The sequence below is a fragment of the Anomaloglossus baeobatrachus genome, chromosome 1 (assembly GCF_048569485.1).
Source record: "Anomaloglossus baeobatrachus isolate aAnoBae1 chromosome 1, aAnoBae1.hap1, whole genome shotgun sequence".
Lineage (NCBI taxonomy): Eukaryota > Metazoa > Chordata > Amphibia > Anura > Aromobatidae > Anomaloglossus > Anomaloglossus baeobatrachus.
The window spans coordinates 577,186,336-577,213,787 of record NC_134353.1 but is presented as its reverse complement, the minus strand read 5'-3'; the positions used below and the strand labels follow the sequence as shown (position 1 = coordinate 577,213,787).

At 43.6% G+C, this 27,452-nt stretch overlaps 1 protein-coding gene across 2 annotated transcripts in view; it reads right to left on the bottom strand.

The window, feature by feature from the left end:
• Nucleotides 1–27,452, bottom strand: part of RFX3 (regulatory factor X3) — a 406,064-nt gene that overhangs the window by 57,273 nt on the left and 321,339 nt on the right. For both annotated transcript variants that reach the window (XM_075317604.1, XM_075317613.1), the window contains exons 6-8: nucleotides 26,608–26,789; nucleotides 18,320–18,439; nucleotides 14,250–14,371 (exon numbers count right to left, since the gene is read on the bottom strand). In XM_075317604.1, coding sequence (XP_075173719.1) covers nucleotides 14,250–14,371; nucleotides 18,320–18,439; nucleotides 26,608–26,789 — 424 coding nt within the window. The remainder of the gene's footprint in view (nucleotides 1–14,249; nucleotides 14,372–18,319; nucleotides 18,440–26,607; nucleotides 26,790–27,452) is intronic.

Here is a 27,452-nt window from a genome sequence, read left to right as displayed (position 1 = left end):
ACACGACTCATCAATGCAAGTCTATGGGTCTGAGAAAAAATGGGATGCCACACACATGTCCGTGTGGCATCCATTTGGCATTCGCGTGATGTCCGTTTTTGATGGATACATTACCATTCTGTAGCATAAAACACTGTAAATTGTCCTGTAAATGACTGTAAAAAAATAGTTGCTGAGCAAAAAAACCCATGCTATATGGATGTCATACAGAGGCAGAATCTCATGCAGATTGTTGTCCTCCACATAGTCTGAAACAGCTCATTTACATATAAGGAAACCATGGATTTCTCTTAAGTAAGACATCAGATTGCAAATATCAAGGACGGTATCATTTTATTCAGCTTCCTATGACGTGTGTGCCCATAAAAACAGCTTGGGAGGGTTGATCCTACTGACAGATTCCCTTTAATGTGTAACTGTCAATTAACCCCTTCAGCCCCAAGCCTATTTTGACCCTAAAGACCAGGCCATTTTTTGCAATTCTGACCAGTGTCACTTTATGAGGTTATAACTCTGGAACGCTTCAGCGGATCCTGGTGATTCTGAGATTGTTTTTTCGTGACATATTGGGCTTCATGATATTGGTAAATTTAGGCCGATATTTTTTGCATTTCTTTGTGAAAAAAACGGAAATTTCGCGAAAATTTTGAAAATTTTGTAATTTTCAAACTTTGAATTTTTATGCTCTAAAACCAACGAGACATATGACACAAAATAATTAATAAATAACATTTCCCACATGTCTATTTTACATCAGAACAATTTTGGGAAAAAAAAAAAAAAATTTAAGGAAGTTATAGGGGTTCAAAGTTTATGAGCAATTTCTCATTTTTACAACAAAATTTACAAAGCCACTTTTTTTAGGGACCACATCACATTTGAAGCAATTTTGAAAGGTCTACATGACACAGAACACCCAAAAGTGACACCATTCCAAAAACGGCACCCCCCAGGCTACTCAAAACCACATTCAAGAAGGTTATTAACCCTTCAGGTGCTTCACAGTAACTAAAGCAATGTGGAAGGAAAAAATGAACATTTTACTTTTTGCAACAAAAATGTTAATTTAGCCTCAAATATTGCATATTCACAAGGGTAGCAGGATTAAATGAACCCCCAAAATTTGTTGGGCAATTTCTACTGAACACGCAGATACCTCATATGTGGCGAAAAACCACTGTTTGGGCGCACGGCAGGACTCGGAAGGGAAGGAGCGCCATTTGACTTTTTTGAACAGAAAATTAGCTGGAATCGTTAGCCGCACCATGTTGCGTTTGGAGAGCCCCTGAGGTGCCGAAACAGTGGAGCTCCCCCACATGTGACCCCATTTTGGAAACTAGACCCCTCATGGAATTTATCTAGATGTTTATTGAGCACTTTGAGCCTCTGGGGGCTTCACAAAAGTGAATAGAGTTGAGCCGTGAAAATAAAAAAAAACTTTTTTTACCACAAAATTGTTACTTCAACCAGGTAGCTTTTTTTTTCACAAGGGTATCAGGAAAAATTGCACCATAAAATGTATTGTGCAATTTCTCCTGAGTACGCAGATACCTCATATGTGGTGGAACTCAAATGTTTGGGCGCACAGCAGGGCTCGGAAGGCAAGGAGCGTCATTTGACGTTTCAAACGCAAAATTGTCTGGGATAATTAGCGTATTCCATGCTGTTTGGAGACCCCCTGAGGTGCCGAAACAGTGGAGCTCCCCCACATGTGACCCCATTTTGGAAACTAGACCCCCATGGCATAGAAAAAAAAAACAGCGGAAGATGGGGGGGGGGCGGCAGATGGGGCGGCAGCAGATGGGGGGGCAGCGGCATATAAAGGGAGCATCTGTGATTGTGAGACGGCGGCTGGGATAGGGTGGGGGCGGATGGGAGAGGGCGCAGTGGATGCAGGAGCGGCAGAGGATGGGGGGAGGGGACGGGTGGGGGGGATGGGTGGGAAGGGGAGTGGGAGGTGAGATTGGGGATAGTTACCCTACAGGATGGATCTAGGCAGCTGGATCACAGGAGATGAAGGAGGCAGCAGATCGGGGAGGGTGAGAGGTGGGGGAGGGAGCGCAGCGCAGATCACGGAGGAGACAGGTGAGCAGAGCACAGATCACGGAGGAGACAGGTGAGCAGAGCACAGATCACGGGGGTGAGAGGTGAGGGAGCGCAGATCACGGGGTGACAGGTGAGGGAGAGCGGACAGCAGATCACGGGGTGACAGGTGAGGGAGCACAGATCACGGGGGTGAAAGGTGAGAGAGCGCAGATCACGGGGGAGAGAGGTGAGCAGAGCGCAGATCACGGGGGTGAGAGGTGGAGGGAGAGTGGACAGTAGATCACGGGGTGACAGGTGAGGGAGCACAGATCACGGGGGTGAAAGGTGAGAGAGCGCAGATCACGGGGGAGAGAGGTGAGCAGAGCGCAGATCACGGGGGTGAGAGGTGGAGGGAGAGTGGACAGTAGATCACGGCGGTGACAGGGGAGGGAGCACAGATCACGGGTGTGACAGGGGAGGGAGCACAGATCACGGCGGTGACAGGGGAGAGAGCGCACATCACGGCGGTGACAGGGGAGGGAGCGCACATCACGGCGGTGACAGGGGAGGGAGCGCACATCACGGCGGTGACAGGGGAGGGGGCGCACATCACGGCGTTGACAGGGGAGGGGGCGGGTAGCTGACCACGGGGGTGAGAGGTGGGGGGGAGCGTGCAGCACATCACGGAGGGGAGGGGGCGAGCAGCACATCACGGAGGGGAGGGGGCGAGCAGCACATCACGGAGGGGAGGGGGCGAGCAGCACATCACGGAGGGGAGGGGGCGAGCAGCACATCACGGAGGGGAGGGGAGGGGGCGAGCAGCACATCACGGAGGGGAGGGGGCGAGCAGCACATCACGGAGGGGAGGGGGCGAGCAGCACATCACGGAGGGGAGGGGAGGGGGCGAGCAGAACATCACGGAGGGGAGGGGAGGGGGCGAGCAGCACATCACGGAGGGGAGGGGAGGGGGCGAGCAGCACATCACGGAGGGGAGGGGAGGGGGCGAGCAGCACATCACGGAGGGGAGGGGAGGGGGCGAGCAGCACATCACGGAGGGGAGGGGAGGGGGCGAGCAGCACATCACGGAGGGGAGGGGAGGGGGCGAGCAGCACATCACGGAGGGGAGGGGAGGGGGCGAGCAGCACATCACGGAGGGGAGGGGAGGGGGCGAGCAGCACATCACGGAGGGGAGGGGGCGAGCAGCACATCACGGAGGGGAGGGGGCGAGCAGCACATCATGGAGGGGAGGGGAGGGGGCGAGCAGCACATCACGGAGTGGAGGGGGCGAGCAGCAAATCACGGAGGGGAGGGGCCGGGCAGCAGATCGGAGGGAGCGGTGGCACTATGACAGATGGAGGAGGACAGGGTGCACGATCCCTGTCCTCCTCCATCTGTCATAGTGCCACCGCTCCCTCCGATCTGCTGCACGGAGGTGAGGGGCCGGGCAGCAGATTGGGGGAACGGTGGCACTGTGGCAGATGGAGGGCGGCGGCGGCAGCGGATCGGGAGGTGTGGGGGTGAGGGTGTGGGCAGGAGATCGGGGAGACAGGTGGCAGATCGCGGAGGGCAGCGGCGGCGGCGGCGGATCGGGACGCTTTTCGTACAGTGAGTGCAATGGCAGCGCGGCAACTTCCGGGTCCCATGCTCCGGTCTCATAACAGCATGGGACCGGAGCTTGTCGCCCTGCCATTGCACTGTGTACACTCACTGTGCTCAGCGTGCTGCAGGGACAAGTGAAGCTGATGGGGGCCGTCACCGGCAACAGGTCCACTGTGATTGGAGAAATCGGTCACAAGGCCGATCTCTCCAATCAGAGCAGTGGAGCTGGGGGAGGGTGATCCAGTGAGGTCACCCAGCTCCAGCCAATGGCCAGTGCTACAGCTGCACTGGCCAGGGCTGGATTTCAATGTTTCAGTCATTTTAAATGGCTGGAACATTACAGTGGCTGTGATTGGTTGAGCGGCGTTCCTCAGCCAATCACAGCCTCCGTAGGTCCGGGGAGGAGGCACCACCCCTCCTGAGGTCAGGTACAGGTCCCCTCCTCCCCGAATCTGCGGTTTATGTTAACCGATCGCAGTCACCGGAGGCTCCGGTGCCGCGATTCCGCCATGACGGAAAGATCCGTCCTTGGTCGTTAAGGCCCAGGGCACAAGGACGGATCTTTCCGTCCATGGTCGTGAAGGGGTTAAGGAGAACTTGCAGCAGAATATCTGTTTCTAGCTCCACTCTCCTCTGTCTTATTCTCCCCTCTACATAGAATCCTATAAGTAGCAAATGCCATCTCCTATTTCTGCAATGTAAAAATCTGTCTTTGCTGAATAGAGATTTTACCACTGTATGCAGAGTTTACAGAGTGAAAGATCAGTCTTGAAGAAGAAAGAAGCAGATTTCTCTGATAAAAATAAGCATCTTTGCAATATTTCTTAAGTGTAATATTATGAAAAATAATTACAACAAAGGTCTCTCTTTAAGGGGCTAGTCCACTACTAGACAACCCTTTCTCATTCCTCATGTTTGCCCCCATTAAAATAAAAAACAATTATACTCACCTCCCGCGAAGACATCGTTCCAGCTGTGCAGACACTCACATTACTTGCGCTCACGTGAGGTAGTGATGTTACATGAGTCCCGCACCCAATCACTGACAGCTTCTCTCTGCCCGCCTTCAGACGTATGAGTAATTAACAGGCAGTGAGAGCTGCGGCTGTCGGTCACTCCCTGTTGATTACTCATACAACTTGAAGATAGGGAGAGAGAAGCCGGAGGTGATTGGGTGCAGGGTTCGCGTGACATCACAACCTCACTGAGCCCCAACAAACCAGCGCCAAGACCACTAGAACTGTGTCGACACGGGAGGCAAGTATAAGGTTTATTATTTTAATGGGGTCAAGCATGGGGAATGAGAAGGCATTGGATAACCCTTTTAAGTAATAAAATATTCACCTATCAACTGTTTCTACTAGTTCAGATGTTTCATTCATTAAAGTATATGCTCACTAAGCTGTAATAATGCAGATATTGTGTAGCAAGGAAGGCTGGATGATTTCAGCTCTGAAATGTACAGAGTTGTACAAAGAGTTGTGCACCATACTACAACTATGAAAAATAAAATTAATGAATCCAAGAATCTGAAAAGTTTCTTAAATGGTAGAACTGTAAAATAATAAAATCAGTACTCACCATTCCTGGGTCCTGCGCTGATTCTCTGCTGCTGCTGCTCCTCTCTCTGTTTTGGCTGTAATGGTGAATATAGCGCTCATCATTGTCGTAGCCAATCACTGAGCTCATTGACTCATGCCGTCTACATCAGCAACGCCTCCAAACTCAGTGATTAGCCACAGTTGTGATGTCAGCTAACAACATGACGTTACCGCTGCAGGCAAAACACAGACAGGAGCAGCAGAAGAGATTTGGCACTGTTCCTGGGCAGGGAGACTACTATCTGATTCTGTTATTTCATACAAGTTCAGGGACCACTTTGGAAAACGCTATCGTACATTTATTTAGTATGATAGTATATATAATCTGGAAGAGAATAAAAGGTAAACTTATATACCTAAATGTTAAGGCTTATAGGTATCTGTACCTTCTTCAAGATATGAATTACGAGTTGTATGCGAAATGCAAGTGTAAAAAGAGGAATTGTGTAATTGTTTAAAGGGAACCTGTCAGGTCAAAAAAGCGTTCTGACCTACAAGCAGGAGCCTGTGTGAGCTGCTAACCCCTCCCTACCCATCCCTGTGTTGTTATATTGTGTAATATGAAAGTAATAAAATATGTTATATTACTTACGGTACATACTCCCTATGTAAATGAGCAAGTCTCTAGCCCCATGGGCGTCTCATCGCCCTGTGGGCGTTTTCATGATTTCCATGGTATGACGTCCCTGTGGGCATGATACCATAGATTTACATGAGCGATGTCACTTCTGCAGCTTCAGAATCTCGCGTGTGCGTGCTTACCATTCTCAGCGCCGCCTCATCCTGGCGCTTGCTTCTCTGCTTGTGATGCGCATGACAGAAACCGCAGGCGTCTTCTCAGCATGCGCAGTGCGCGTCAGAAGTCGACACACAAACACCACGATGAGGCGGTGAGAATGGTAAGCGCGCACACGCGGGATTCTGAAGTAGCGACGGTCATGTCGCTGATGTAAATCCATGGTATCACGCCCATAGGGGTGTGATACCATGGAAAGCATGCAAATGCCCACAGGGCGATGAGACGCCCATGGGGCTAGAGACCCTGTCATTTACATAGGACATATGAAAGTAACAAAACGTTATTTTATTACTTTCATATTACACAATACACACAGGGATGGGTTGTAAGGGGTTAGCAGCTCACACAGGCTCCTGCTTGTAGGTCAGAACGCTTTTTTGACCTGACAGGTTCCCTTTAAAGTCGTTATTCAAAAAAGAAACATGTTGTCCAAGTGATAATTATATGGAACTTGTCAGTTTAAAATGGTATCTGATCTGCCGGCAGGATGATACAGAGCAGGAGGAGCTGATCAGACAGATTGATATACATTTTGAGGGAAAAGTTTCACTAAAATTTGTATTTTATTCATTGAAATCCTTGATGAATGTATGTATATGAGTCCAGTGGGTGGTGCTACACAGTGATTAACAGTCATCCATGTATGACTGTGCACGCAGAGAGCATATATATATACAGTATATATATATATATATACTCATCTGTTCAAAAATGCCTATAACCTTCAATGACCTCACTGCTTCACCACCGTGCGGAGCTGCCGCCCCACCACCGTGCGGAGCTGCCGCCCCACCACCGTGCGGAGCTGCCGCCCCACCACCGTGCGGAGCTGCCGCCCCATGTACACCCCACCTACTGTCTCCTCCCCATAATCCTATAGAATGTAAGCCCGCAAGGGCAGGGCCCTCTTCCCTCTGTACTAGTCTGTCTACTGTAACTTGTATATGTATTTTGTATGTAACCCCCTTCTCATGTACAGCACCATGGAACTAATGGTGCTCTATAAATAAATAATAATAATAATAATAATAATAATAATAATACAGTACAGACCAAAAGTTTGGATATACCTTCTCAGTCAAAGAGTTCTTTTTATTTTCATGACTCTAAAAATTGTAGATTCACGTTGAAGGCATCAAAACTATGAATTAGCACATGTGGAATGAAATACTTAAAAAAGTGTGAAACAACTGAAAATATGTCTTATATTGTAGGTTCTTCAAAGTAGCCCCCTTTACTGCTTTGCACACTCTTGGCATTCTCTTGATGAGCTTGAAGAGGTAGTCACCGGAAATGGTTTTCCAACAGTCTTGAAGGAGTTCCCAGAGATGCTTAGCACTTGTTGACTCTTTTGCCTTTACTCTGCGGTCCAGCTCATGCCAAACCATCTCGATTGGGTTCAGGTCTGGTGACTGTGGAGACCAGGTCATCTGGCGTAGCACCCCATCACTCTCCTTCTTAGTCAAATAGCCCTTACACAGCCTGGAGGTGTGTTTGGGGTCACTGTCCTGTTGAAAAATAAATGATGGTCCATCTAAACGCAAACCAGATGAAATAGCATGCCGCTGCAAGATGCTGTGGTAGCCATGCTGGTTCTGTATGCCTTCAATGTTGAATAAATCCCCAACAGTGTCACCAGCAAAGCACCCCCACACCATCACACCTCCTCCTCCATGCTTCACGGTGGGAACCAGGCATGCAGAGTCCATCCGTTCACCTTTCCTACCAAGACACGGTGGTTGGATCCAAAGATCTCAAATTTGGACTCCTCAGACCAAAGCACAGATTTCCACTGGTCTAATGTCCATTCCTTGTGTTCTTTAGCCCAAACATGTCTCTTCTGCTTGTTGTGTGTCCTTAGCAGTGGCTTCCTAGCAGCAATTTTACCATGAAGGCTTGCTGCACAAAGTCTCCTCTTAACAGTTGTTCTAGAGATGAGAAGGTGTGTCCAAACATTTGGTCTGTACTGTATATATGTAAACACAAACCCATATATAATTTTGCTCACCTTCTCCTTCTCTATGCCCACTATATACAGTGGATATATATATATATATATATATATATACATATATATATATATATATATATATACATACATACATACATATATATATATATATATATATATAAAGAGAGAGAGACATATAAACACAAACCTATATATAATTCTGCTCAGTTACTCCTTCTCTATACCATGCTGTCCATTGACTGTATTTATAAATGTGACAGGTCCTTTTTACTAAAGGTTACTAGTATGCTTTCATTCCATTGCTAAGCCAGCATAATGTATTATATAATACATGTATAGCATGTAGCATATTCAGCTGTGATAAAGAAGGGGGCTGGATTATCTATTGAAACAAGCAAGTCAGTAATTTCACCGTATATACATCACCAACAGAGAGAGGATGGATAGAGTACAAACACCTGATATGTTTGTGTTATTTTGCAGATACATGTTAGTGCATCAAAATCATGGATCAAAATTACATACAGTCATGGCCAAAAGTTTTGAGAATGACACCAAAATTATATTTTCACATGATCTGTTGCCCTCTGGTTTTTAATTGTGTTTGTCTGATGTTTACATCACATACAGAAATATAATTGCAATCATATTATGAGTACCAAAAGGTTCTATTGACAGTTAGAATGAGTTATTGCAGCAAGTCAATATTTGCAGTGTTGACCCTTCTTCTTTCAGACCTCTGCAATTCTCCCTGGCATGCTCTCAATCAACTTCTGGACCAAATCCTGACTGATAGCTGTCCATTCTTGCATTAGCAATGCTTGCATTTTGCCAGAATTTGTTGGTTTTTGTTTGTCCACCCGTCTCTTGATGATTGCCCACAAGTTCTCAATGGGATTAAGATCTGGGGAGTTTCTAGGCCATGGACCCAAAATCTCTATGTTTTGTTCCATGAGCCATTTACTGATCACCTTTCCTTTATGGCAAGGTGCTCCATCATGCTGGAAAAGGCATTGTTGGGCGCCAAACTGCTCTTGGACAGTTGGGAGAAGTTGCTCTTGGAGGACATTCTGGTACCATTCTTTATTCATGGCTGTGATTTTAGGCAAGACTGTGAGTGAGCCGATTCCCTTAGCTGAGAAGCAACCCTACACATGAATCATTTCAGGAGGCTTAACAGTTGGCATGAGACAAGACTGGTGGTAGTGCTCACCTCTTCTTCTCCTAATAAGCTGTTTTCCAGATGTCCCAAACAATCGAAAAGAGGATTCATCTGAGAAAATGACTTTACCCCAGTCCTCAGCAGTCCACTCCCTGTACCTTTTACAGAATATCAGTCGGTCCCTGATGTTTTTTCTGGAGAGAAGTGGCTTCTTTGCTGCGCCTTGAAACCAGGCCTTACTCAAGCAGTCTCCGCCTCACAGTGCGTACAGAAGCACTCACACCAGCCTGCTGCCATTGCTGAGCTAGCTTGGCACTGCTGGTAGTCTGATCCCGCAGCTGATACAGTTTTAAGATAAGGTCCTGGCGTTTGCTGGTCCTTCTTGGGTGCCTTGGAGCCTTTTTGGCAACAATGGAAGCTCTCTCCTTGAAGTTCTTGATGATGCGATAGATTGTTGACTGAGGTGCAATCTTTGTAGCTGCGATACTCTTCCCTGTTAGGCCATTTTTGTGCAGAGCAATGATGGCTGCACGTGTTTCTTTAGAGATAACCATGGTTAACTGAAGAGAAACAATGATACCAAGCACCAGCCTCCTTTTAAAGTGTCCAGTGGTGTCATTCTTACTTAATCATGACTGATTGATCGCCAGCCCTGTCCTCATCAGCACCCACACCTGTGTTAATGGAAAAATCACTAAAACAATGTTAGCTGCTCCTTTTAAGGCAGGAATGCAATGATGTTGAAATGTGTTTTGGGGGTTAAAGTTCATTTTCTTAGCCAATATTGACTTTGCAAGTAATTGCTGTTAAGCTGATCACTCTTTATGACATTCTGGAGTATATGCAAATTGCTATTAGGAAAACTTAAGCAGTAGACTTTGAAAAATTTAATTTTTGTAGCATTCTCAAAACTTTTGGCCATGACTGTACATACTATTCTATGGATATGTTAATATCACGACTGTACCGATGGCATCCGCGTGCTGCCCATTCTTGACTTTATAATGGATAGGAAAAGTTGTCTAATTTTTTTTCCATCAGCGGAAATCACTCATGAAACACTGATGGTAAATACTGACCAAACACTGATGAAAATCAATGATGAATGAGGTCTCATACATCATCCACATCTCTCTAGCAAGAGTTGCGAAACTTTAGCAGGTAGAGTGAAATTTAGGTGAATGCTATTATTAAAAAAAGATGCATTGACTTTGATGCCCTCATAAAGACTGTTGAGACTACGGCGGATAAGAAATCCTGTCTGCTGCAGTAGCGGCTGTAATAGTATGTGTCAGCAGCATCTCAGCTGTCACATTTCCAGCAGGAGATAAACACTAGGATTCCCTGTCTCATTGTTCTAGCTCCCTGCAGGCTAACACAAATGTAAGACTCAGAGGCTGTGAACTCCGGGTTCAGCAAGATGGAGAACTAAACAAGGTAAGAAGAGGACCAAAGAATGACACAGTAGGGGGTAAGTGAAAGCCGCCACCAAAAAGTCAACCACTATAGGAAGATAAAAGTGCAAAAGGATGCATTCAGGAACAAGACAGTGCTTCTAAAAAGAGAATCACACAGAAATGCATAGAATAAAGAGGACAACAGTGTGAGCTTAAAAAGATAGAAGAAAGCCTAGAATAAGACACTTGGTGACATGGGATTTCCAGATGCCAAGCTCCTTAGTAACTACAGGTGCTTTGTTACAGTCTACCACCACTTCAATCATATTGATTAGGACTTACACTACTCTGAACAGATCAGTATAGCTGCTGTGATCCAATATATCATAAAGAAAATGTATACCACATGCTCCTGCCTTAAGGCTGCTTTACACGCTGCAATTAATCGTGCGATTGCACCCGCCCCCATCGTTTGTGCGGCACGGGCAATTTGTTGCCCGTGTCGCACAATGCTGTAACCCCCCCCCGTCACATGCACTTACCTTCCAAACGACCTTGCTGTGGGCGGTGAACATCCACTTCCTGAAGGGGGAGGGACGTTCGGCGTCACAGCGACATCACACAGCAGCCAGCCAATAGAAGCGGAGGGGCGGAGATGAGCGGGACGTAACATCCCGCCCACCTCCTTCCTTCAGCATTGCCGGTGGGATGCAGGTAAGCTGCAGTTCGTCGTTCCCGGGGTGTCACACGGAGCGATGTGTGCTGCCTTGGGAACGATGAACAACTGGCGTGCAGAACGACGTTCAATATTTTGAAAATGAGCGACATGTCAACAAGCAACGATAAGGTGAGTATTTTTGCTCATTCAGACTCGCTCGTAGCTGTCACACGCTATGATATGTCAAATGATGACGGATGTGCGTCACCTACGACGTGACCCCCGACGTCATATCGTATGATATATCGTAGCGTGTAAAGCCCGCTTTACACAGCCTCTTCCCTGCTGTCAATTAGGGTAGAATTACATCATTAAATATTAAAAAGTTTGCTGAAGAATTAAAAACAATGCCACGTCTGTCCACAGGTTGTGTGTGGTACTGCAGCTCATGCATTGTTCACTTCCATAGAGCTGAGCTGCAATTCCAGATACATCCCATGGACTGTTGTAGTTTAGGAAGGAAAACAAATTGTTTTCCTCATTTCAAAAAACCCGTTTAAGGGAGGGTTACCTGCTCAGTATTGTTGGGTGGACCCAGACTGTAAAAGTCCGGATCTGCATGGTTTCAAAAGTGCCCGGGTGCCGGACCCGGGCCTGGGATCCCGGGTGTTTGATCTGGATTCGGCACTTGAGAAATTAAAAAAAATTAAATAAAATAAAGAAAATAAGAATGAAGTGAGTGCTTCATACTTACTGAGGCTACAGCGCAGCTGTAAACTGTTCCCGCACAGCTGTACGCTGCTCCTGCGGCCTCCGCTCATCATTGCTCATACATATGCACTACTTTCCCCGCCCACCGGGAATCCTGGCATCTGTGATTGGTTGCATTCAGACATGACCCCAGCCCGTGTGACAGCATCTGCCTGCAATCAATCACAGGCACTGTCTGCGGGTCAGAATCATGATTCATGAAGCAGGAGCCTTAGGATGAGCAGAGGAGGACACATCATTGCGGGCACAGCTCATCCTGAGCCTCCTGTTGCTTCGGAGAGTACACTGCGTGTGCTCCTATCCCCCTATCCCTTCCATCAAAATTTTTAATCACCGGATTCTGGTTCACATAGATTTATATGGCTACCAGGTTCCGAATTTTTTAAAAAAATTAGCATGGATCCGCCGGTCCTAGTTTTCTGCGAGTCCGCCCATCTCTCCTGCTCAGGACTCATCTCTATATGCTAGAACAGAAAGATGTATGCTAGAACAGAAAGCAGCTGTACTATTCTTGAACTGGATGGCCTGCAACACCTATGTAAGCAATGAAGGGGACATGACTTAAAGGGAATTTGTCATCATATTTTTGCCACCTAATCTGACAGCAGCATAATGTAAGGGCAGAGATCATGATTTCAGTGATGTGTCACTTACTTGGCTGCTTCATGTAGTTTTGATAAAATCACTGATTAATCAGCAGTAGATTATCATTAGATGACTACTTGGCCTGCTGCTAGGTAGTCCAGCAAATTAATGAGGTCTGTATAACCCCACCCCCAACACTAATTGGCAGCTTTCTGTGTACATTGTATATGAGCAGAAAGCTGTCAATCAGTGCTGGGGCAGGGTTATACAGCTCCACATTCAAATAAGTGCTAGGTCTGCAGCAAGGAAAACATTAGTTTTATCAAAATGACAGCAAGCAGCTCAGTAAGTGATACATCACTGGAATCAGGGTCTCTGTCTCATCAGGTTTTCCCTGTAAAAACTGTTGATGCCAGGTTCTTCAGCCTTTCAATACATTTCTAACAAATCCACTATAGCTCCCAGGTAGTGGCATATCCAGTTCTTCATTATAAAGAGCATCGGATAGTCCGATGGGTGACTGTGTTGGGTGCCCCCTCTCTGTCTTGTAATACCACACCTTTCATTAATGTACATAGCCGGCAGAGAACATGCACACGTGTAAAGGGTACTTTACACGCTGCGATATCGGTACCGATATCGCTAGCGAGCGTACCCGCCCCCGTCGGTTGTGTGTCACGGGCAAATCGCTGCCCGTGGTGCACAAGATTGCTAACAGCCGTCACACGGACTTACCTTCCCTGCGACGTCGCTCTGGCTGGCGATCCGCCTCCTTTTTAAGGGGTCGGTGTGTGCGGTGACAAAGCGACGTCACATGGCAGCCGTCCAATAGCAGAGGAGGGGCGTAGATGAGTGGCCGGAACATGCCGCCCACATCCTTCCTTCCACATTGCCGGCGGCCGCAGGTAAGGAGATGTTCGTCGTTCCTGCGGTGTCACACATAGCGATGTGTGCTGCCGCAGGAACGACTAACAAAATCGTACCTGCAGCAGCAATGATATTTGGAAAAGGAGCGAGGTGTCAACGAGCAACGATTTTTCACGTTTTTGCGCTCGTTGATCGTCGCTCCTTGGTGTCACACGCTGCAATGTCGCTAACGGCGCCGGATGTGTGTGACTAACGACGTGACCCCGACGATATATCATTAGCGATGTCGCAGTGTGTAAAGCACCCTTTAGGCTTTACTGGATTTGTGGACAAAGTAGGATACATCACCCATATCATTCATAGGCAAAGGGGCTGTGTTGTAAGGCAAAATCAGACCACTTGGCTCATTACAATACAGTAGTGGACAACTTCATAGCTTCCTCTTTAAGGTATATGGCATTGCCTGGCTGATATAGAGAGCTTATTAGGAATGTATGTGGTGGCAGCGGCTTTTATAGGATGAACCTTATGACAAGTTCCCTGTAAGAATAGGTCATTAATGTTGTACTAATGAACTGATAAATGCTTTGACTTCATGTTTGAAAACTACAAGTCATACTAGTTACTCAAAGAAGACAAATAGTTTTATAGTGTTGAGAATCTAATAAAACTGGTGCCGACAAAAACTGTGCTCCAGATTCACAAACATGACTTCGAATAACACCTTTTATTATAGCTGTAAATATAAGAAAGTGTGAAGCCTTTATACAAGGGACTATCTTTATAGTGGTGTCTGTGCTCCGAGCCTCTTACCTAAGAACTGTTGGTGGTGTTGACTCTGAGCAATGACAGTTTGCTCCACTGATGCACCAGTCTGAGCTCCACTACCAGCAAATCCGTCCCCCACTCCATCCACCTTCTGCATAGGCTTGTACCTGTCAGAGAGAATAAAACAACCATGTTCTGATCAATGACCAGATTACCTGATGACATCAATATCACCTAATAGACATTATCTTTAGACAGATGGTCTAAAGATACCGTCACACTAAGCGATGCTCCAGCGATCCCACCAGCAACCTGACCTGGCAGGGATCGCTGGAGCTTCGCTACACGGGTTGCTGGTGAGTTGTCACACAGGCAGATCACAGCAGCAACCAGTGACCAGCCCCCAGCCAGCAGCGACGCGTGGAAGTGATGCTGCGCTTGGTAACTAAAGTAAATATCGGGTAACCAACCCAATATTTATCTTGGTTACCAGCGCACACCGCTTAGCGCTGGCTCCCTGCACTCCTAGCCAGAGTACACATCGGGTTAATTACCCGATGTGTAGTCTGGCTATGTGTGCAGGGAGCAGGGAGCAGGGAGCCGGCACTCGCCGCGTGAGAGTGGCGGACGCTGGTAACGAAGGTAAATACCGGGTAACCAATGAAAGGGCTTCTTGGTTACCCGATATTTACATTGGTTACCAGCGTCCGCAGAAGCCGGCTCCCTGCTCACTGCACATTCAGTTGTTGCTCTCTCGCTGTCACACACAGCGATGTGTGCTTCACAGCGGGAGAGCAACAACTAAAAAATGGTCCAGGACATTCAGCAACAACCAGCGACCTCACAGCAGGGGCCAGGTTGTTGCTGGATGTCACACACAACAACATCGCTAGCAACATCGCTGCTACGTCACAAAAGTCGTGCCTCAGCAGCGATGTTGCTAGCGATGTTGCTTAGTGTGACGGTACCTTAAGACAGTGACTACTGGTCAAGGACTGTTATATTTCTCCAAGACTCCTCTTATACACATGCTAGGTTCTAGAAAATATACATTTCATCCAGAAAAAGCTAAAAAGCTGGGTGAGGTATAAGGAACCAAGGAAAGCTGAATATCCCTAAGGCCCCCTTTACACGGTAGTGATTTCGGTACGTATGATATGTACCTGAGACAAGGACATATGCAAACCCATTAAAATCAATGGGTCTGTGCACACATCAGTGTTTTCACAAGAACCGTGTGTTCAACATGGAGATTAGTCAGTTTTTCTCCGTCAGCACTGATGTCACACAGACCACACAGTGGTGTGATCCGTGTGACACGTACTAGAGAAAACAGGTGTCTTTGACATGATTTTCTATACTCACCTGTCTCCAGCGCTGCTGTCTTTGGCGCTCCTGTCATTTGCTTCCAGGCCCGCTCATTAAGCTCATGAATACTCACTGGACTGCAGACCCAGAAGCAGAACCAGAGACATCAGCACCGGGGAGACGTGAGTAACAAGTTCCTGCTCTCCATATGCTATCACGGATAGCAAAAGGTGAACACTAGTGTGCCAAAATCACGGCACAGATGGACCATACGCACCGTCAACACAGCCGTGCAAAACAAAAACGGTTTTCATGGAACTGTAAAGGGGGCCTAACAAAGTATAGTTTACCAAGGGTTTTGGTAATTTCTTCCTTGCCTGGTTTTCTGTATAGCTTTTAGTCAAGTCAGGTGTGGGGTTAATTTAGATCTGGGTTTAGAATTAGTGCAGTGGGAGCAACTGAGGCCAGTTTCATTCTGCACCGTGCTTGCTTTACAACACATGGACCAACTATTAGGTCTATTGACCTGAGCTTACTGCCACATAGACATTTATAAAGCAGTTAGCTCAGGTAAGGAGACTCGGTGGCTGGGCCGCTTATTGTGGTTTGCCTGCAGGTTGAAAATGCAGGCCTTAGTTGGAGAAAAACTAAAAGACAGACTGTGTCTCTTTTATCAAGAGGGGGCCCAGGATTGGGTCCATTATACTACTAAGAGGCATAGGATGGGGGATATTATTATAGGAAGGGATCCACAATGGGAGACATTATTAAAGTGACCAGGATGGAGAACAATATTGCAGGAATGGATCCCAAGATGGGTGACATAATTTCAGGAAGCGGCCCAAGTTAGGGAACATTATAAAATAAAGGTGTGAACATGCATGTCTATACAAGATCTAGAATGCTACAAGTGTCCATACATCTGACAAACATGCACGTGGGTCCCAGGTACAAATTTTGCACCAGGGACCATCAGACTCTAGCTCTGCCACTGTGAACAATGCAATCTTTACTAAGTGCTATATTTTGTGGTGGGATGTGAACGCATTGCATGTATTTTGGACACCAAAATGAAGAATGAGAAAAACCATGTTTGAACTGAACTTCTCCATCGCTATATCCACTACAGAGCTGACCTTACAGAATGATAAAAGATAAGTGAAAGAATTTTAGAAGATCCCGACAAATGTGGTGATCAAGGCTCCTAAAATAGTAAGTTTTAACCTTCAGTCATTATACGAGGGGCTGCTGATAAGTCTTTGGCTTTACCCAAGGATGATGAAAATTTACATTTATTCCACATACTCTCCACTGATGTCAACACACTTCTTACATTAGTATTCCAAGTTTTGTAGGCCTAGCAAAAAGGATTTCAGTTGTGCCTCAAACCAGGCATTCGTAGCAGCCATGACATCAGAAATGGTGTGAAATTTGGTACCCTTGAGGTGATTCTTCAGGTTTGGAAACAGATGATAGTCGGAGGGAGCTAGATCTGGTGAATAAGGTGGGTGGTCAACCAGCTGGAAGCCCAGCTCTGCCAGTTTTGCCGTGGTCGCTTGTGCAGCGTGAGTGGAGGCATTGTCTTGCAGGAACAAGATTCCTTTGGACAGCTTGCCGCATCTTTTGGCCTTCAGAGCTGCCTTTAATTGGTTCAAAAGTTCAATGTAATACCTTGCATTGATGGGGGAACCCTTTGGAAGGTAGTCCACTAGCAGCACGCCCTCCTTATCCTAGAATACAGATGCCAACACCTTAGTGACTGATTTTTGTACCCTGAACTTCTTTGGACGAGGCAAACCACTGTGCCTGCACTCTTTTGACTGCTCCTTGTTTTCAGGGTGATACAGATAAATCCAGGTCTTATCCATAGTGACCAGTGGATCCATAAAGTTTTTATCAGTCCGAAAACGTTGACAAATCGACCGGGAAGTTTTCACTCGCATGCTTCTCTGATCTGTTGTCAAACATTTGGGGACCCATTTTGCAGATAGCTTCCTCATGTTTAAATGTTCATGGATAATGACACAAACATATTCACGGGAAATCCCCATGATGTCAGCTACTGCTTTAGCTGAAATTCCTCAATTCTCCAGTATAGTTGTGCACAGCATCGAGGATCTCCGGAACAACAACGACTCTCGGTTGTCCAGGACGTTCCACATCATTGGTGCTGAAGTGGCCCATTTTAAATTTGGCAACCCAGTTCTTAACTGTGGAATATGAGGAGCATTGATCCCCCAATGTCTGCGACATATTACCATGAATATCCTTCCGGGACTTTCCTTGCGGAAACAAGAATTTTATCACGCCTCTGCTCTCAGATGCTGTGAATATTGTATTAGACTCCACCATTTTGTTTTCCCGCGTGTGTAGAACACTGTTGCCATAAGCAACAAACACAATATGTTGAAAACATATATTAGACACATAAGGCTTTCATGTGATATAACATTTGTTACCATAGAAACAAAAACAGAACACAAAGTCAAAGACATATCAGCAGCCCCTCGTACAAGTATCCCAGAAGCTGACCTTCTGGGACAGTGGTGTAAAGGTCTGAGGGTGTGTAATGTGTTCTATAAGGCAATGTTTCTGATATCTTAGTACATTTATGGCATGCAATTTAGGAAAAGTCTTCTAAATACAGAAAATTACCTAAACTCATTTTATATTCCTTCAGACATAATTCTTAATTTTTTTGAAACGGCAAAAGCACAAAAATATTCACCATACTGGAAAACATCCACATACTATAAAGTTTAGTATGGCCAATCAATGGCATAGATCTTAGAGCAGTGGGTACGCACCTTTGTTTTTGCTGCATGGGTTGCTGTCTCATAGCCATATATTGCATGTCCTCTTGTAACCTGTTAAGAGGGGAATCTGGCTTGACACGAATTCCATAGTAGTGGTATTTTGAGTTCCCCCTTTGATAAAAAGAAAGAAATGAGCACAAGATAAACATAGAGGTATAGTATAATGGAAACCTAATCATTAGTTTGTCCATTTTATGTACATTGCTTCATTCTATGTTGTTCTACTACTTATACAACAGTGGCCAATTGAAAGTTTTAAGGCTTAATATAAATTATAGTGCTAATATATGCACAATGCTGAATGGAAATATGCTATATTTTGCAAGGCACTACAATACTTCTACCCTAACCCTTTAATGAATAGCCAATGTTTCCGATTTTGCACTTACTTTTTTCATCCCTTTTTTTAATTTTTCGTCGATATGGCCTTATGACGACTTGTTTTTTTGTGGAATGAATTGTAACTTTAAAAAACATCATTACTATTACCATATATCAAAACACATAAAAATAAGGAAAAATTTCAAGTCAGGTGAGATGGTACATAATAAACAAAACACAATTTCTCCATGGCTTATTGGCTTTTGCTTTTAAGGCATGTTTCTCCATGTTTCTGTACAGCTTTGCTACCATTTCAGTTACTTAAAAAAAATTCAGAACTTTCCCAAAGAAATTTATTTTTTTAGACCCATCTTAGACAATTGTTTTATTTTGTCACTGATGAACTTATATTGTGCGTTTTTTGTGTATCAAACTGTAATTTTATTGATACCATTTTGGGATGCATGAGTCTTTTTAATAACTTATTGCATTTGTTGTGGGATATAGCAAAAACGGCAATTTTTTATTTCTTTCAATTTTTTGCTTTACCACGTTTAACGTATGGGTTAAACAATTTCATACTTTGATAGATCAGAGTTTTACAAATAGAACATTACCAAATATGCTAATTATTATGCATTTTTTTTAATTTTTTCTTTAATTTATAAATCTCTCTTCTTATCTGGGGAAAAGAGTGATACCAATTTGTATTTTTTTTTTAAATATTCTTAGATATATTAAAAAAAACTTGTATTTTACTGTTCATTTTTTTCTTTTTAGTTAGTCCTGATACAACTTTAATGTGATGTGCAGTGTTAGTTTTCTGTCACACTTTATATTTAGCTCAAAAAGTTCCACTTTGGTCTCGTCCGACCAGAACACCTTCTTCCACATGCTAGTTGTGTCTCCTTCATGCCTTTTTGCAAACTGCAAATGGGACTTCTTATGGCTTGTTGTCAAAAATGGCCACTCTTCCATAAAGGCCAGATTTGTGGAGTATACAACTAGTAGCTGTCCTGTGGACAGATTCTCTCATCTGAGCTCTGCATCTCCTCCATAGAGACCATGGACTTCTTGACTGCTTCTCTAATTAGTGCTCTCCTAGCTATGGATGTTAGTTTAGGTGGACGGCCATGTCTTGGTAGATTTGTAGTTGTGCCATACTCCTTCCAATTTTGGATGGTGGATTGAACAATGATAAATGAGAGTTTGGACTATTTTTTTTGTAACTTAACCCTGCTCTATTCTTCTCCAAAACCTTAGCTCTGAACTGTCGGGTGTGTTCCTTGGTTTTCATGATGCTATTTGATCCCTAATGTTCTCAAACAAACTTTTAACAGCTGTTGATATACCGAGAATAAATTACACACAAGTGAACTCAATTTACTAATTAGGTGACATTTGGAAACAATTGGTCACTCAGGATTTATTTTAGGGGTATCAGACCATGCACATCACAATTTTCACATTTATATTTTTTAAATATTAAAAAAAACATGTATAATTTCCTTTACATTTCAAAAATACTTGCTGTGTTAGTTTGTATGTGTTAGTATGTTGTGTTAGTATATCATGTAAAATCCAAATAAAGTACATTCAGGTTTGTCAAGTTTGTGGGTGTAATGAAAAAAATTGAAAAGGTTTACAAGTTTGAAACCATTTTCAGGGCACTGTTTATACTGCAATACATTGGTAGTATGTAGTGCTAATAATGGTATGTTATGAAACCCAGACACAGATTCGGCTTTACAGGGAAGTTAATATGGCAGCGGCAGCCTACTAAAGACTCCCATGCCAATCCATCGACATTCTGTAGTCATGTTTCAGGGGGTCAATGGCTGCCTAGAATGGACATCTCGGTAGAATTGGGTTGATTTAAGTGCTGCTGACTGTAATTAACAGAGCCATTCACAGTAGTTGGATCACTGCTTTTAGAGGCAGATGCCAGCTGCATAACACAGCCAACATTTGTCCTCCCTGAAGTAGACTTGGTTCCAGATTTTGCTGCTCACCCAAAATGCTCCATGATGAGACAAACATATCTGTTATTGGACATTGAGGGGTTAATGAAACTGATGGTAGCAAGAGCTGAATGTTTCTCATATAATATTTTCTAATCCTGTGTCTACTTCTGACCTTAAAGGAATGGATCAATGAGATGCCCACACACAACAACCTTTCTCAGCATTGAAAGCATTTCCTTGATGTCATTTGTCTGTTTTCATTTCATCAGTGAAATATAAAATAGTTGTGATGATGGTAAATGGCCTATGAATATTGGTGCAAAATAGGAATTAAAAGACATACATGTAAAGAAATCAAAAGTGTGACATGAAATGCTAGATAATCTATTACACTTAATACTAATTATGCAGAGCATGAGAAGGAACGATCCTTATAATCCTCTGACAAATACTGCATGAAAGCCTATTAAATAGGCCATTTAATTCTAATTTCTCGAACCTAGAATTGTATTTATGTAATAGGAAAATGGGTATTATATCTTAATAGAAATGAAATGCGCCAACACTGACTGAAGTCATATAACGCATTTGTAGGCGATTTAGGGTGGGTAAATTTCCTCACAAAGCTAACTATGTATATCAAGTACGGTAAATGATGGTATATTTTTATACCATAGAAATATCTCAAATTATAATAAACAATAAGGCATTCAATCTGCAACATCCACATCAAATTTAGGCTAAGTTCACACAGGGCATCTTTTGGTGCATTTTTGGTGCATTTTTGAGGTCCCAAAGATGCACCTATATGCATGCATTTCCTTCCTCCAGCAAAGTCTATGAGATTTTGATTTTGCTGTCCACACTGGGCATCTTTTGTTGGCTGCATCTTGGCTGCGTTTTTCAAGATGCAGCATGTCTATTCCTTTTGCGTTTTAATTGCGTTTTTGACCCCTCCAGTCAGTAGGATTGACTTAAGAAACGCATTGGGCAAAACGCGGTAAAAACACTTAAAAAACGTGGTAAAAACGCATTGTGTTTTTGCTGCGGTGTGTTTTTGGTGTATTTTAAGATGCACTTAAGATGCACTGACAAAAAAAAAGATGCCATGTGTTAACAAAGCCATAGAGTGCTATATATTTCTTGAATTGTATTTCAAATGTAGGGTTCTGAGAAACATGAAAGGGTTATCCAACAAATTAAATCAGATGTCAATGTAAGTAAAAAAAAATACAAGAACTTTATCACAAACTTTCCCCTAATGATTCAGCATGGACCCTGCCTGTGTTTGTTTACATTTCTGCTGGCAAAAAACATGACAGCCAATTAGCGTCTATTGCGGTCAGGTCCCACGATACTGGTATCAATCCCAGTCATGTGTGATATTGATAAGTGAAATTGGAAATGACCAATGATGAATTTCTTCCTTTTTTGATGTTTTGGGACCTAAGGAGCTGTGCAATATGGTGTTTACTGTCTACTCCAGCTAAATCTGCAGAAAAAACAAAAATATTAGCCGGAGTGTGAGTTGGTACACATGCACGTTATAAGCGCATGTTCACACTGCCCAGGAGACAAAGAAAACACAAAGTAAGAATAATATGAACACATGCCCTGCTGTAACTAAATTTGTTCTTAGTACAAATAAGGCTGCTTTCACACTACGTTTTTTTTAACATCCGTCATGAACTTTTTTAACGCAAAAACGGATCCAGTGCAAATGCGTTTTCATTTCAATGCATTTGCAATTGACTCGCGTCAACATGCGTTCACCTGCGTTTGCGTACGTTATAGTAAGGATCCAGCGACTTGCAGTTTTTTAACTTTTTTCAAAAACGCTACTTGTAGCGTTTTTGAGCTGCGTCCAAATACTGCAAATTGCTGGATCCTGACTAAACAGCATGCAAACGTATGTGAACACTGGCATGCTGATAGACAGGATCTTGCTTGCTCTACTGAGCATGCCCAGAAACCAGCCTCGGGTGATCAGTCCCTCTCTCCACCTCCCTCTCCCTCTCTCCACCTCCCTCCCCCCCTCTCTCCACCTCCCTCCCTCCCCCTCTCTCTCTCTCCACTCTCCCCCGCCTGAGAGCGGAGGACGCTCGTAACCAAGGTAAACATCGGGTAACCGCGGTCTTAGTTATCCGATGTTTATCTTGGTTACGTATGCAGGGAGCAGGCAGCCGGCTCCTAGCAGCTGCAGACGCTCGTAACCAAGGTAAACATCGGGTAGCTGCAGTCTTAGTTACCCGATGTTTATCTTGGTTACGTGTGCAGGGAGCAGGGAGCCCGGCTCCTTGCAGCTGCATACGCTCGTAACCAATGTAAATATCGGGTATCCAAGCAAGTTACCCGATGTTTACCTTGGTTAGGAGACTCCACAGCTGTCAGAAGCCGGCTCCCAGTCTTTCACGTTCAGTTTCCCTCACTCCCGATCACATGACTCCAATGCCCGCCCATAAACTTAAAGTGACAGGATCCTGCAAAATAATACATGCGTTTGCATGCGTTTTTTTGCTGTAAAAGCAGGATCCGCTTTTGCAGCAAAAAAAGTTCATGAAGCATGTTAAAAAAACGTAGTGTGAAAGCAGCCTTAGTTGTGTCCCCCTTTTTCCAGTGAGCTGAGCAATTCATCAATTGCATCCCATGGCTGTGTGCCTACAGTCAGGACCCAGCCACTCTCTGCTCTTATTCAGATTGATGTCTGTTGACACATGGTGAGGTTTAATATCAGAGAGTGTAGATAGTGTCCTAATTGGGTACACCTTGTCGCAGTGGGATGGCTTTATACTTTTTTGATTAAAGCTAGTGTTTACTAAGTACCCTATATTTATTTATATGCATTATGCTTTTATTTAGTTACAGCAGGGTATATGTTTATAATATTCCTATTTTGGTTTTCTTTGTCTCCTGGCCAGTGTGAACATGCACTTATTACAGGCATGTATACCAACTCACGTTCCGGCTAATTCTTTTGTTTTTTCTTTAGTGTCTAGTACTTAGTACAAATAAGTTGTGGCCCCCATTTTCCAGTGAGCTGAGCATTTCATCCATTGCATCCCATGGCTGTGTGCCTATAGTCGGGACCCAGCCATTCTCTGCCCTTATTCAGATTGAGGTCTGTTCTGACATGGTAAAGTTTTAATACTAGAGAGTGTTAGGTATTATCCCGATTTGGGTACACCTTGTCGCGGTGGGATGTCTTTATGCTTTTTTGATTAAAGCTAGTGTTTACTAAGTACCCTATGTTTATTTATATGCATTATGCTTTTATTTAGTTACAGCAGGGTATATGTTTATAATATTCCTATTTTGGTTTTCTTTGTCTCCTAGCCAGTGTGAACATGCACTTATTACAGGCATGTATACCAACTCACGCTCCGGCTAATTCTTTTGTTTTTTCTTTAGTGTCTAGTACTTAGTACAAATAAGTTGTGGCCCCCTTTTTCCAGTGAGCTGAGCATTTCATCCATTGCATCCCATGGCTATGTGCCTATAGTCGGGACCCAGCCATTCTCTGCCCTTATTCAGATTGAGGTCTGTTCTGACATGGTAAAGTTTTAATACTAGAGAGTGTTAGGTATTATCCCGATTTGTGTACACCTTGTCGCGGTGGGATGTCTTTATCCTTTTTTGATCAAAAATAGTGTTTACTAAGTACCCTATTTTTATTTGTATGCACTATGCTTTTATTTAGCTACAGTAAGGTGAATGTTCATATTATTCTTTTTTTTGGGTTTCCTCCAGCAAAATCTGCGCTCAAAAACTCAAAGGCGCTTCTTTTTCTTCTTCTTACTCTGGCATGAAACCAAAGAACAGTTTTCAACCACACATGTGATATTACCATGTTCGGGAGAGGTTACCTAAATGAATAATTTTGTGGAAAAAATAAGAATTTTTCATTCCAATTTGTATTAATGCCTTTGAAGGCTTAACAAATTTTCTGACGGCAACTTTGAATAACTTGAGGGCTGCAGTTTTTGAAATAGCATAACTTTGGGGGGTATTCCAATGTATACACAACTATTTTGTGTAGTATGACTATCTCGTTTAAGGGTGTAAGCATTAAAATTTTGCAAATTGCAAATTGTTCTAAATTGTCAACAAATTTCATATATTTTATTTTTTTTCATTTATTTTTTCTTTTTAAAGACAAAACAAATTAACCTAAATTGAACACTAAACGTTACCAGCAAAGTGCAAAGTGTCACAAAAAAAATCAATGAAGAATCACTGGGATCCCGGCATTATTACCATATAAAGTGACCTGTTAGATTTGAAAATTGGGGCTTGGTTTGTCGACCTTTTGTAAACAATTTTTTTTTCTTCTTTAAATGCCTAGACCTTCTGTAGCATCTACATTAGTGAGGTTGGTTATATTATGTTTATTTCAACAGATGTGTTGCGGACATTATTTTGTGGCACTATTACTGTATTTTTTGGTTTTGTATATGTTGGTGGAGACACAGACTGCCCAATTACTGACTTCCATTGGGGTTCAAGTTAAGTCCGGGTCCCAAACCAAACTTTATCTAAAGTCAGACTGATCCCGCCGAATCAAACTTCCATGCGTTCACTCATCTCTACTCACAACCTATCAATTCATGGAGGATTTTTTTCCATTTTAATGCAGGATGCAGCCAGGTCCTTTAACATTCTGTGGGGTGCACTTATATAGTGCTGAGCAACCCGCCTGATCTATGGGCGTCATCAATAGGCTGTAAGCCAGACTGTGTGACTGGCGCCCTATGTAAGCATTATCTGTGTGCATGTCAAATACTAAGCTATTACCCCTCCATGATTTGATAGGTTAAGAGTAGTAATGGGCGAACTCGCAGATATCTGGGATCGGCGGGACTAACCAAAAATCGTCTCCAGTCCAGAATTGATGCCAGATATCTGGCCGGACGCCAGTCCCCATATAAGTCTATGGGGACCATAATCTGGCACTTAAAAATGGTGGTAGAAGGGATAGGGGGATTAGTGCAAGCACGGTATAGTTACCGAGTCTCCGGCGCAACTGTAACTGCTTCCAGGCCGCTCATTCTTCTTCCAGGGCAGCTCATTATTGCTCATCCATATTCACAGCTTCACCCTGCCCACCAGTAGTCCTGGCGTCTGTGATTGGTTGCACTCAGACGAGAACTCAGCCTGTGAGACAGCGTATGACTGCTTGTGATCACAGACTCTGTCTGCAGGTCACTATTGTGGTATAAAAATAAATAAATAAATATAGAAATTGTTGTAGGGCCCCCCCATATTATGATACCCAGCAAAGATAAAGCATATGGCTACAGGCTGCAGCCCACAGCCATGTGCTTATTTTGGCTGTGTATCAAAATAAGAGAAACTGCATGCAGCTTTTATTATTATTATTATTATTATTATTATTACTATTATTATTATAATAAATAAATATAATTGAAAAAACAGTGTGCGGCCCCAAGACGCTGTCACAGGCTTGCGGCGCATCTGACTGCAAACAATGACAGACGCCAGGACTGCCGGTAGGCAGGGGATGCAAAGAATATGGATGAGCAATAATGAGCAGCCCCGGAAGTAGAATTAGTGGCATGGAAGCAGTTAAAGCCAACTGTTGACTCGGTAAGTATAGCGCAGTTGATTTATTTTTAGTTTTCCTTTATTTTTTTTATTTCTTGCGTTGCCGGACCCCGATCATTTGCCGCAGTAGCCTGAGAACTCCAGAACCAGGACCAGCACCTGGATACTTTTGAAACCACACGGATACAGACTTTTAGAGTCCGGGTCCGCCCATCACTAGTTGAGAGTGACTGTCTTATCAGTATTTTGCAACTGTGCTGCCCCCACCTTTATGATGAGTGCCTCGTGTTGGTAATGGCTGCTTCATTTTCTGTTATTTTTATTTATTTCTCTTTACTCCAAAGTGCAACATTGTATGTCATTGAAAGTCATGCTTAAAAAACGCAATGTCTGAATAAGTCTTAAAAGTTTAATCTTAATTTTTATACAAACCTGGTTCCCAGTCTTCTTGTTCGGAGTCCCATGAAAATGGAGCGGATAAGTTTTCCAAATGATGCAGCATTGACTGGATCTAGTTTGTGCTCCTGACAGTGTCTAAGGTAATGATTGTATAGGGTACTTCTGGGGAGACTAACCCCTTCAGCAGTCTCATAGTTATCCAACAGCCACTGGAGCTAAAACAGAACAAAGGTGTGCTCATTACACCTGCTTAACATACATATATTACTGAGAGTGATCACATGCATCAAAAGCATAAAGAATGATAAAGTTACTTACGTTTCAGCACATATAAAACAATGTAAAGCGTTGTTGTGAACCGCACATAATGCAGCTACTCAATAAACCAAACTAACAGAGCACTAATATGAGTAATAAAACGGCTAATGGTAGCATTTGATCTTTTTCGCTATTATACAAGTCCAGCCTTTGAATTAAAATGATGCTAGAAAGTGCAATTGCGTTCATTTAAAAACAGCTGGAGATCGGCAATTTAATCTCTTTGCTCCAGTTATCAGGCAGTGCTTCCAATTTCCCCTAGTAGGCATTACTTTATAATTATACCCACCAGAGAACTGCTTGTATTTCCAATTGCTGTATGGGTAACATTTTAGTATATTTTTTGTTTTGCTTTTTGCTATAAGACTAGTCAAAGATAAACTTAAGAAATAGTTTCTTATTATAAAAATACAAAAGCAAATAAGTCAGAAAATTATTATTTGTAAAGTTTATGAAGATTCAATGGGAGACATATCCAAGGACAACATCTGCAAGGAGTTTGCATTTCCCCCCGTGTTTGCGTGGGTTTCCTCTGGGTTCTCCGGTTTCTTCCCACACGC